Source organism: Talaromyces proteolyticus (genome assembly GCF_021365285.1).
Source record: "Talaromyces proteolyticus strain PMI_201 chromosome Unknown BGW36scaffold_4, whole genome shotgun sequence".
Lineage (NCBI taxonomy): Eukaryota > Fungi > Ascomycota > Eurotiomycetes > Eurotiales > Trichocomaceae > Talaromyces > Talaromyces proteolyticus.
The window spans coordinates 2,334,793-2,346,625 of NW_025764280.1; the positions used below are offsets into that span (position 1 = coordinate 2,334,793).

Consider the following 11,833-nt stretch of genomic DNA (forward strand, 5'->3'; position numbering starts at 1 on the left):
CTCCCCGCGCTAAGAACGAAGATTGGTTTATTTGTCAGCGCATTGATTGGCCATTAATACAGCCATCTCGCTGAATTTAAAAGTTCTTCTTTCTCTGCCATCAAGATTATTGTGATTTGTCCAGCTTGCTATCATAACCACAACATGGCGGTGTCGGTGGGAATACTCTCTATCGGTGACATGGGCCTAGGCATAGCGCGTCTCCTGCAGGCGCATTCTTATCGCGTATTGACGGTAACGGCCGGTCGAAGGTACGTTACAATATATAAATTCACGAAAAAATCTATAATTCACGAGCCGTGCTGAAGGTTCCAGCCAGGATACCATCAACCGGATCAAAGCAGCGTCTATTGAAGCTCTGTCCACCGACCAAGACCTCGTTGTACAATCCGACTACATTCTCTCAATTGTGCCACCACGAGATGCTCTGGCAACTGCACAGCGTGTCGTGGAAGCTACACAGCATGTCGACACTCTTCGCAGACGGTCAGAGCGTGAGAGTGCCTCAAAGAAGCCGTATTTCTTCGACTTGAATGCCATATCGCCACGGTCAGCGCGAGAAATCGCAGCGCTCTTCTCGCCAACCACCTCTGAGGACGACACAATTGCTTATTTCCTCGATGGCGGGATCATCGGCGGTCCGCCGTCTCTCGACGCTGTGGGTCAAACGTGGAAGAAGCCGAGCCTGGTGTTGTCTGGCTCAGTACCTCTTCCGGGCACATTCGCAGCGCTGGCCGAAACGCTAAACATGAAGATCGTAGGACCGAAAATCGGGTCTGCGTCGGCACTCAAGCTGTCATTTGCGTCACTAACCAAAGGACTGACGGCGCTGACAGTACTGTCGTTCTCGACGGCACACTCAGAAGCGGTGCTGCCAGAACTGTTGGAGCATCTCAACGAGTACTCGCCCAAGACAGCGGCGTTGAGCACGGGCGGGATCGCAGCGATGCCTCCCAAGGCGTACCGATGGGTGGAAGAGATGCGTGGAATCGGCGAAGCGTTCGACACGGAGGGCCACTGGGACGGGGTGGGCAGCAGCGTGTACGGGGCGTTTGCAGAGATCTACCGGGGAATCGCAGAAGACACGATTCTTGGGCAGGAGAAAGTTGGCCAACGCAGGCGAGGCACCACGGCAGAAGATGTGGCTGCCATTGTGGCTGCGGCGAAGAGCCATCCATGACGCATCACGTGGACAGCTTCTGCATTGATCGTGACTACCTGCTTATTTCGGCATACTTTGGAAATGCCAATTGCCAATTACCAATTACCAATTACCAATTGACGTTCGGGGAAATCCGAGACTTGTCTACATATGATGTCAGTGCAAATTTGAGGGAGCCAACATGGCTCAGCTGAGACCCTGAGCCGCGATGCTATGCTGTGAATAATAGAAAATAGAGCTCGTCATCTGTGGGCAATATCACCATATCGCATCTGGAGATGCTTGTCCCAAACAGGCATAGTGCGACGGTTGGGGCCGTAAAACAAATGACACAAATAATAATAATGATCCTTCAAACTTCCACGTTTTGCTGTGTCTTACTATTAATTAATTAGTACGTAGTAGTAAAGTAAGTGCAGGTCTGGACGCTGTACGCATCCGGAGCAATTCCTGAATAGAACGACGACCGAGCCAATCAGAGGCAGATCCGGGCGGACGAGAAAGGATTGTGGGGCGAGACTCGTACACCATCCATACATAGTACATCGCCATCTACATCCATACAGATATAACTACAGTATATACTGTCTCCAGTACGTCACCTGACCAGCATCCGTACATATGCAAATACAAAATACTGCATATTATATAGTATATAACGGATGTACAGGCACGTACATGTATTTAAATAATAAGCGCACGCAGCGCCAAACAGAAAATGCGCCGCCTCTGATTGGCCGCCATGGATCACGACATTTCCCCATCGCATTCGACAATCACCCTAGGCCCGTAGCGCCCGAATCGCACCAATCAGAAGGCGTATATCTCTAAGATCGCCTGCTTAGCCCCGCGGCGCCCTGGGTAAGCCCCTGCCGTGTTGGCCAGCAGACTGGACGGCAGGATCATCACGTCTTCAAGCCAAACGTGGAGGGAGCCACGATAATAAGATTCGTTAATCCGGACCTAATCATCGTTAATGATTAATCAATGACAATTAACTAATCCCCCATCCTCATCGCCCTTCACCTGGGAACCACGCCATGGCCGAGGGCCGCCGCCAGCATCTGCAGAAACCGCAACACCATCCACAGCAGCCACAACCGCAACCGCAATCTCAACCATCCCAGTCTGTTCTGCAGCACGACCAGACGCAGACGCAGACGCAGGCGCACGCTCAAGCTCAAGCTCAAGCTCAGGCGCAGGCGCAGCAGGCTCACGCACAGCAGCAATCACAGGCTGCCCTATCTTCTGCCCGTCTGCAGCACTTTAACTATTTGGCAGCGCCCACCACGCAGGCCCAGGTGCAACCCGCCCAGCAGCAGCATTATATTGGGCTTTCGTCCTCTGCCTCTGCTTCTGCGTCGGCCACCACTGAGCGACGGCATTATTCGTTCGATACGGATCGTGACTCTCGGCGATTTTCGCTCAGCACGGCGCTCAACAGCATGGATTACGACCAGACCGAAGGCCTCGGCGGGCTGTCTGTCAGTTCGTACGAAAGCATCGACGACGACCGCAGCGAGCCTGCCATCCGCGGCTACCATTTTAATGGTGAGTTTCACTCCTTTTGCTCTTTTACTTTGTTCGTATCTTTTCTGTTCTGTTCTGCTATTTTCTGTCACTTGAGCCCTCGCCTCTTGCATAATCCCGATATTCCTATTCGTCATCAGCACCTCCGGCCACCATGGGGCATGTATTATCTATTTTAAATCTAGCCTAGTCGTCTGCATGCCATCTGCTACTCTGCCACCCTGGTAACCAGTGGTGCTGTTAGGCCAGGTGAAGCTATATCCGCCGCTGTTAGACCGTGTGTAACTCACCGCTGTTTTGCTTGGCACACCCCTTTCTTCATTCCTCTTACCATTCACCGCGCTTTGATTGTTCTATTATTCAATTATGAATTTGAATTGTTCGATTGCCCGCGTCTGTGCGGCTGCGGCTGGTTGTCGGTCGTATCGATATCGCGACATCACCGAGCACGCCATCTGGCGCCCCGATTGCCTTTGCCTTTGCCTAGCGATGCAGTCGATCATCCACGGTTCCCCCGGATTGAAGTCTCCAAAGCTTATTCTCTTCTTCTCTCACCGTTGCCTTTTTAACTTCTTTCTGGCCATGTACTCACGTTCCGCAGGCGAGAAACATATCAACTATCCCATGCCCGAGCAAGTGCTCCCCTATTCAGCGTCGCCGCTGTACCCGTCAATCCCCTACCAGATTGACGAGCTTGGCCATGCGCCGGGCAACTACACGCCATCCGACGTGTCCTCGTCCATCTCGCCGCCCAACGGCCAGATCGGCAACAACAAGTACAGCACCGTGCCTTCGGGCGACCGACTGGCCTCAGCCCTCGGGTTCGAGGAACAGTCTCGCATGACCGCCGATGAGGACAAGCGACGCCGAAATACCGCTGCCAGCGCCCGCTTCCGCGTGAAGAAGAAGCAGCGCGAACTGGCCCTCGAACGCACCGTCCGCGAAGCCAGCGAGATGAACGCCAGCCTCGAAGCCCGCGTCGCGCAGCTGGAGATGGAGAACCGCTGGCTGAAGAATTTACTTACTGAGAAGAACGACAACCAGACCTCGCGCATGCCACCGCCGCCGCCGCCAGAGAACAGCACGGCACTGACCCATTCAGATCCTGCAAACGCAGGCAACCAAAAGCCGATTCAGCCGAAGCGCACTGTTGGGGTTGGCACTGAGAATTGACCAACATAATGTATTTTCTCTTTTTGACTCTACTACCTATTTCTGTCTTCACTTTCCGTCTTCACTTCCTGTCTTCTACTACTATTTCTGTCTTTATCTTGCTGATCGGGATACTATCGACTATCCCTGGAGTTGGGGTTTGATTGGGATGTATGACGGCATGATTATACGAATGGCAGTCGATGCACTCTTTTCATTTCAAATCTATTCACGTAAACAGTAAATACCTACAGTAAATGCAGACTACATCATTGTCACCTCGAACATTTGAACTAGTTACAAGATCTCCTAATCTACCCGCTATGTGATTGATTGATAATGAAGAATGAGCTGAATCGAGTTAGTCCCAACGCCTACCTCACTAGTTAGCAGCAACATCGATCTACTATTGATTCTCGAACACATGTATTAGTACCTATGCGTAACGAATGCTACAATAACCTTCCCCCATCTTTCCCATCCCCATCCCACCTACCCTTCCCTTTTCTAACATATGTCCACCCTAACGTCTAATACTGCCCGCCGCTCCGCCTGCGACAGATGTCGCGCCCACAAACTGCGCTGTATCCGCGAGCCCCTCCCCAAAACCTCCACCACTGCCACTCTTCCTGCTGATAACCTACTTGATCCATACTCGTCATCGTCGTGTCGCCGATGTCTGAATATCGGTGCGCAGTGCACGACTAGCGCGAGCGCGAGGATCGGGAGGCCAAATGTGCGGGGAGGGGGGGTATGTTCATTACTATGGCACAAATACAACTACAACTACATTTACAAACACAACTACAGATACAAGTGTAAGCGCAGGGACAGGGATAGGGACAGGCACGAGGAGTGAGAATGGCTGGAAGGGGCCATCGAGTGGATATAGAGCACCACCAGATACTGCTCCATCACCCGCCGACATCACCACCCTCAGCCCATTCAACATCGCCGAGCCCTTCCTCTTCGATGCTGGGCTATTCATGGACAACAGCGACATCTTCGAGCCTCTAACAGTCCCCGGGTTCGACGGAACTGAGTCGTCCGTAGCACCAGTATCAGTATCATCGCTGCAGGGAACAGCCTCCTCATCGTCAGATGCATGTGCATGCGAGTATGGCGATGCAGAGGGTCGAATCGAGCACATCTCACACACCTTATCCACATACCTTGCACAGCTCTCCCTCGGCCCACCGGCCATCACCCTCACAACCATCATCTTCACTCACCCTACCCCTACAAAAGGGGAGTGTGAGAGGACGGATACGGTTGATAATATCCTAAAGTACACAACGCGGTACGTCGAGGCGATCAAAGCGGTACACCAATCGATTACTTTCAGGAGTAAAAATGGTGCGCAGAAGATTGACTCCACAATGGTCCTGCGCCTGCTTACCGGCTACGTGACGCTGATCAAGCTGTATCTGATTCTGTTCGCGCACGTGCACGAGTTTCTGCAGGATATCATCACGGACTGTGACGAGCAGGAGGATGGAGTAGGGGGGAGGAAGTTGGAGGGTATTCCGGGGATACAGATCCTCGGGTCTGATATTCGTACGTCTCCCTCTACATCTACGTGTATAAATAATGTATGTGTGTGTTTACGTGTAGGTGTGGGCTGACGCACTGGTGTGGTGTAGAATCCGGCACGTTGCAAGTCACGCTCTTCACGCAGATCATCACGCATCTGATTGCGTCTATCGAGCAGATGCTCGGTCTGCGCGTGGAGTACAGACTCGATAACAGGCAGCGGAAAACTGGGGAAATGAAGAACGGTGAGGAAAGGTTGTTTTCGGATGATGATGAGGAGATTGTTACTGCCGTTATGCGGAAAGAGGCTGCTAGCGTTGATCCGATGAGAGGGTGTGGAGGGGTGGAGGTGCTGAGGGCGACGATTGAGCGGGTTAAGAGGCTTGTGGAGAGGCTTCCGCTGTAATATTTAATGTACTTCTTACTATACTTCAATATTACGTATTAGGTTGATGGGTGTTGATGTATGTCGGAAGGTTAATTGTCCAGACTATTAGTGATATTAAACTAGAATAAGAAAATTAACGCCGAGACAACCGTCCCGCAATCGTACATACACTGTTGAGTACTGAGTAACCTGATTCTGATATTGGCATGATAATCGACATAAGAAATGCGCCTAAGCAGCAACTGCATCGCGCTCTTCAGTTCGGCCGCGATGCTCGCCGTTGACACCGCTGTGTGCAATACTGCCGTCGTCCTCCACCACGCCGTCGTCGCTGACGTCGTCAACATGGTAGTCTGCGTGCTGGTCAGCCGGCACCCACGAGTCACGCTCCTTCAACGACTGATCGGTGAGATCGCCCTCGGCGTGGCGCTTGATATTGTTAGCGCGACGCTGTGACAGCGTACGCGACCGCGTCGACAGATTCGAGCGAACTGCTGCTCCAGATGTGACCCAGTTAGTCAGCGCATCCTCGCAGTCCTGGATGATAGCCTTGCTGGCATCGTATCCGTCGTATGCCTGGCGGGTCTCGCCGGGGGTAACGGGAGTGTCGTCAACAAGCTCCAGCAGGTGTTTGCCGTAGCCGGCGATGATGGCAATCTTCTCGCAGTGCTCGCGAAGAGCGTCGAATTGGTAGGTGAAAGCCCCCTTCAATTTCTCGCGGGTGATGTTGGACAACTGCGCCTCCGCAACCAGCGATTCGGCCTCGGCACGCACCAATTCCTGCTCGAGAACGACAATACGAGGGGAGTTGGGATCCTTGTACTTCAACTTGGCGATTTCGTCGGTGATTTTCTGCTTGCCTGATAACTGTCAATTACGGTCTAGCCTATCAGATAGAAGAAACATACGGTCTCGGCTGGGCTGCACAGAGGCTTCGATGTTGCGAATGCTCTTAATCGTAAGACGGTACTGATCATAGCGGTCGACAAATTGATCCTCCAATTCACCAATCTCGTAAATCAAGACACCGAGCTTATCCGTGACGTCCGAAACATCGTCGTCGCAGGCTTCGCCCCAGATTGACAATTGTTGCTGCAATTGTTAGTCAATAATCCACCAATCTGCTGAATAGACCACATACGGCGACTTCCATGCGCTCCCGGCCAACCAGTTCCATACTCCTCATTACGTTTTTCTCCATCTTGACCAACTGCGAAAGCTTCTTGGCCAGGTCGGGACCGAATGCACCGGCAGCGTTCTTGCGGAAGGCATGGCCTAAACGGCTCATCTCAGTCAGCAAAAGGGTGGCAGACGGATCTCGAAGGCATCTGCGAAACGCGAAGCGTCTGGAGAGGTCCAATTCGCTTGTTCGTGACATTGTCGACGAACAACACCAATGCAGCGCAAAAGACAACAAAACGCAAAACAAACTACAAAAGAGGTGCAAGGTTACTCACCAAAGTTGCTCTTCCCGAACAAGCGACCGGACTTGGTGCTGGACGACGGCGGCGGCGGGTTTTCGATCTGCGAGGCAGTCGGGGCGCGAGACTGGCGCATAGAGTAGGTGCGATGCATGGCTGCGCGGGAGTTTGTAAAAATGGGAAGAGCGAGGGGTGAGCACTATTAATGTCTCTCGTCGCGGCTGAAGCTGATCTGAAACTTTTTGGCCGCCGGTGGTGTGACGTGAGGGTGAACGCAGGCGGGGTCACTGGCGGAAATCAATCAATCAAAAGGGGCCAGCTGGAAGGACTGAGGCTGAGTCAGTACTGTACAATCCCTGCCAGTGTAATTGGGAGGTCGGGTTGAGGCACAATCTAGGATCTCTTGTCCAGAGTATGTAGTTTGTAGTAGGCTGTATGTACGGGTCGATGGATGCGCAACGGTATATCGAAGATTATAGATTATTATAAAGAAAAGAGCAGAGAGCTCCAGCCGCCCAAGTGGGTGACGTCGTCGCAAGCGGCTTGGGCGATGCCCGAAGCGGCGGCCCGCATCACGTCGAGCCCGCTGATTGGCTGTGCACCGTCATCAAGGCCTTGCGCTATCTGCTTATCCAGAGCTCTTCGATCAAGTGCACGAACCTGGAGACAACTCAGCATAGCTGCAGGGACAGCGCTGTAGATCTGACGCCGCAGAGTAGTCTGCTGTGCGCTTGGAATTGGTGCCATTCCTGTTGTATACACTTTGCACGGCTGTAAGCAGTAGTTGCAATAGTGGTACATCGACGACGTCATCACTGCAGCAACGGAAGCCCGGGAGACGACGACGTCATTTCGCCCAAAGTTGGACGATTTATGGTTCGACACTAGGTCCGATCTGGACGGCTCTTGTGCACAGCCTCACCGAGCAACAGCAGTGGCTTGCCTTCGTTCCCTATCTGGGGTTGTCCCCTATCAATCTGGGAAAGAGATCACCGCTTTCTTCTGCGTCGTCCTTCTCTGGTCAGCCGTAGCGCCCAATTGGGAGACGCGGACAATTTTTGGGTTGTAGTCGGCTCGCTCATTGGTCAATGGCGTGAGGAACGACTGTGGCAAAGATAGAGATGTATCTTAAAACTCGTAGCTTGAGCTATGGCAGGATGTACAGCATATAGGATGATTTACGATCAGTATCAATACAGTACTGAAGCTATTGTAGGCTATATCCATTGATATTTATGACTGAATATATCGCCGTAAGATATCAGGCTAATCTCCCCTTCTGCGCTTCCTGCTCTCTTTGGCTTGTTTGGCTTGTGTGGCTTGATTTGCCTGTTCTTTCTGTTTTGCTTGTTCTGCTAGCCGGCTCAAGGCTTTGTCCATGCGGCTCTTTCCTTCTGCGCGCACACGTGGGGCAAACGCTCCTGCTCCAAGGCCGCCGCCGACAAACCGCGTGATGTTGGCCTGCGTGCCTTCCTGCTCGCGCTTGTTCATGTCGCGAATCACCGGCAGCAGAACCTCATCCGTCCTTTCTTGCGACCAGCCGATCGTCGCCATCAGGTAACTGCGCAGCCCGTTAAGGTCCGGGACCCCCCATTGGAACTCGGATGCGTCGTTGTCGACCTCGGGGTTCAAATATGCCTCGTCGATATGAGTGTCCGGGAACGACGGCGGCAGGAACAGCTTCGTCGCCATCTTCTTGAACTTCTTGCGGAAGTTGTGGTGTGGGTCATCAGTTATTTCTACTCCCAGCTGTACCTGCATCCACCAGTCGCGGAACTTTTCAAGGTCTTGAAACTCGGTGATGATCTCCAACGCAGTCACCGGTCCGACGCCAGCAATGCCCTCCGTGTAGTCGCTTCCAAGGAGATGGGCAAATCGAATTAGCTTAGGGCGGTCGAGGGCATATTCCTTCTCAAGGTCGTTGGCAAGAAAGCATTCTACGTATTTGCTTTGATTGAACATGTTCTTGTAGATGCGAGTGCCGCCGAAAAGGAACGTGTCGCTGTCGTCAGTCACAATCCCATCTACCAGGCCCAGAGATACGAGCTGCGCACACTGCGCTTCAGCTTCCATAGGCGCCGTAATATACGGTAATCCAAACAATCGAAGCAGTTGCTGACATTCAGAGACCATGATCTGAGATACTTCATCAGCATCACGTCGGTCTTTCTTTTGCTGGTTGCGGAGCTGTTTCAATTCTTGCTCAAAGTCACGAGCGTTTTCAGCCTGCGTTTTGTTGTTGAGCGTAGATGCAAACCGAGCATGTTCTTCCGCTTCGGCGGCTAATTGCACCATTAGGTCCTCATCTTCTGGGTCCGAATATGGAACCTCATTATCAACCATGGCAGCATCTTGCTCGTCCAAAATAGCCGCACTAGTCTCTGCGAAAGCAGCTGTGTTCTGCACTGGTACTGCAGCAGCAAGTTCCACATCCTCAAACTCCGGAGAAGGCGATATACTTTTCACTAGGTCGGTGTTCACATGAGCGGTAGCACTGGTGGCTCTCGCTAATGTAGATTCTTGCTCGTCATCGGTGGGCTCCCAATCGGAAATTTCCTTCTCTTCGCCAGCACCTTCTTGATCGCGAAACACAGTCTGTGTTTCCGCCACGGTCGATGGTGTTGATGGTTTCATGCGGATATTTTCAGTAATATCATCCATCAAGGTAGGCTGTTCCATGATTTGTTCCACGGATTCTGTTTCTGATGCTTCTTGCTCTTCAGCGTCAAGGTCAATAATCTCTTTTGATTCTGGTATTTCGTCGACATCGATAACCTCTGGCGATTTATTTCGTGATAAAATTTCCTGGTGAAACAATGTATCGTCATACTGCCTTTTCACGGGCTCCTCCTCATTTCTATCTTCGATAAAATCCGCTTTAACCCCATCATTTTTGATAAACCAAGGCGGAAGAGCTTCGGCTTTCTTCTTTTTTCTGCTTTGAATACTCTCATCTTGCCTCTCGAAACCACCCGCATCAGCTTCAGGTGGGGCGGTTCGAGGCAATTCCTCTTTCGCTCGGTTGTTTATCTTCAATGTCTCGAACGGCAATGGGCCGTTGAATTTATATTCTGGACGAACTTCTGGGGCCTTGGCCTTGGATCTTGGCTCTGGCTGTGCTTTCTTAGCCTGCGCTAGAGCCGCAGTAAAGTCCATCTCATCCCCATCCTCGCTCTCAGAAACACTCATAGAGTCAAACGTGGGTGGAGCATGTTTGGCCAGGTTGTCTGTATTTACAGGTTGGGTAGATTCCGCTTCCGGTGCCCTCTCTAGAGACATTGCAATAGCTCGGCTAAGATCTTCATCCTCATCATCACCAAATAGGCCAGCCATATCTCCGCTAGCAGGGCTTCTCTCTACAGGGACGAAAAGAGCGTCATTATCTTCATCGTCAACTGTACTATTGGAAATTCCCGCTTCCTCGCGGCGCGCTGTGTATACTGCTTTCCTCCGATCCAAGGTCTCCGCTTTGTGCCGCTGAATAGCCTCATCGAATATCCCCTTTTGTAGTATGGGAAGCTTAGGTAATCGATTGAGGCCTTCGATAGGAATGTCTTCAAACGCATTGTCGTCGTCTTCATCATCTTGCACCGGTAAAATATCAGGCTGACCATATTGATCGACATCGATCGGCCGATCGGCCACTGTTCCTTCTTTATTCCCAACAACGCCCAGGGCCCAACCACCCTCGACATCGGGATTTTTGACCAGCACATACTCTTTTCCGCGTTCGCCCGCAATTCTTTGACCACTATTAAAATCTATAGCCTCTTCTCCATTCATTCCGTTTATGTTCATTAAACGTTGAGTTAGGTCATTTCGTTCTTTGACTCGTTCTATCTGGAACTTGGAGAATGCCATTCGATCTGGAAACATAGAATCAAGTTGTTCTTTAGAGTAGCCCATTCGCAGACGACTACGAATTCGGGCGGCGTTGAGGATATTGTATCGATCACTTGCGGGAAGACTCATGAAGAAAGGACTGTCAAAATCAATCTTCGAAAAATCATAGAGATTGATATCTTCCCCATTATGGAACTGGCGAGCGTATTCCTCTAGCTCTTCTTGCGACATGATTCGCGGGTCGTCAGCTCCGCCCATGTGATCAAGAGATACATCGAGGTCAGGCAAATGATAAGTATCCTTTTTACGAAACTTTCGATTTTTCTGCCTCTCTTTCGGTGTCATAAAAGTTTCGTCGACATATCTTGCCTCCGCCGATATTTCTCCTTGTTCTGTCACCTCAATATTTCCATGTCTTCGCCTGGTCTCTTCCTCCTCGGCCTGCCTCTGAATCTGGATTGCGAGGAGCTTGCCAGCAGTTCTCACAGCATCTTCCCTTCTACCCTCTCGCCTCTTCCTTCGAGCCGCAATCGTTTGGCGCTTAAGCACCGGAGCTCCGCCATCGAAAACAAAAACTGGCTTGATTCCGAAGAAAAGCAGCTTACAGATCCGACGAAAGAAACCAACCACATGAGCGTTTCGCAGAGCATTTCCTTCTTTGTCTCGAACCGCTTTGAGAAATTGGTAGATCCAGATGGACGCGTCGACTGCGAGGCGCTTGCGATTCAACGTTTCCAGTTTGATTGGTCGCGCACAGGGCTGGACCACAGTCCATAGTCCGGTAACACCCATGGCTGAGATTTA

At 51.5% G+C, this 11,833-nt stretch overlaps 5 protein-coding genes across 5 annotated transcripts; 3 read left to right on the plus strand and 2 right to left on the minus strand.

Annotated features, from left to right (window-relative positions):
- Positions 1-144: 144 nt before the first annotated feature.
- BGW36DRAFT_291114 (6-phosphogluconate dehydrogenase) lies at positions 145-1,180 on the plus strand (the record flags this gene model as incomplete). Its single annotated transcript, XM_046210815.1, has 2 exons — positions 145-251; positions 316-1,180. 2 exons carry the CDS (start codon positions 145-147, stop codon positions 1,178-1,180), a joined length of 972 nt encoding a protein of 323 aa, XP_046074622.1.
- Positions 1,181-2,079: 899 nt separating this feature from the next.
- BGW36DRAFT_375223 (uncharacterized protein) lies at positions 2,080-4,187 on the plus strand. The gene is made up of 2 exons (XM_046215738.1): positions 2,080-2,713; positions 3,294-4,187. Exons 1-2 carry the CDS (start codon positions 2,203-2,205, stop codon positions 3,863-3,865), a joined length of 1,083 nt encoding a protein of 360 aa, XP_046074623.1. The 5' UTR covers positions 2,080-2,202; the 3' UTR covers positions 3,866-4,187.
- Positions 4,188-4,358: 171 nt separating this feature from the next.
- On the plus strand, positions 4,359-5,783 carry BGW36DRAFT_357558 (uncharacterized protein; the record flags this gene model as incomplete). The annotated part of the gene is made up of 4 exons (XM_046213885.1): positions 4,359-4,533; positions 4,655-5,436; positions 5,459-5,476; positions 5,523-5,783. 4 exons carry the CDS (start codon positions 4,359-4,361, stop codon positions 5,781-5,783), a joined length of 1,236 nt encoding a protein of 411 aa, XP_046074624.1.
- Positions 5,784-5,996: 213 nt separating this feature from the next.
- On the minus strand, positions 5,997-7,340 carry BGW36DRAFT_425721 (putative cell wall integrity signaling protein Lsp1/Pil1; the record flags this gene model as incomplete). The annotated part of the gene is made up of 4 exons (XM_046220152.1): positions 5,997-6,625; positions 6,674-6,857; positions 6,907-7,040; positions 7,223-7,340. 4 exons carry the CDS (start codon positions 7,338-7,340, stop codon positions 5,997-5,999), a joined length of 1,065 nt encoding a protein of 354 aa, XP_046074625.1.
- Positions 7,341-8,452: 1,112 nt separating this feature from the next.
- Positions 8,453-11,821, minus strand: BGW36DRAFT_395903 (DNA excision repair protein Rad2; the record flags this gene model as incomplete). The annotated part of the gene is made up of 1 exon (XM_046218101.1): positions 8,453-11,821. The coding sequence occupies one exon, from the start codon at positions 11,819-11,821 to the stop codon at positions 8,453-8,455; it is 3,369 nt and encodes a 1,122-aa protein (XP_046074626.1).
- Between the last annotated feature and the right edge of the window lie 12 nt (positions 11,822-11,833).

Bases quoted from the DNA above. Each gene is read 5' to 3' on its own strand.
- BGW36DRAFT_375223 (XM_046215738.1), top strand. From the start codon at position 2,203: ATGGCCGAGGGCCGCCGCCAGCATCTGCAGAAACCGCAACACCATCCA. The intron at 2,714-3,293 runs GTGAGTTTCACT...CACGTTCCGCAG, and splicing joins CCGCGGCTACCATTTTAATG to GCGAGAAACATATCAACTAT.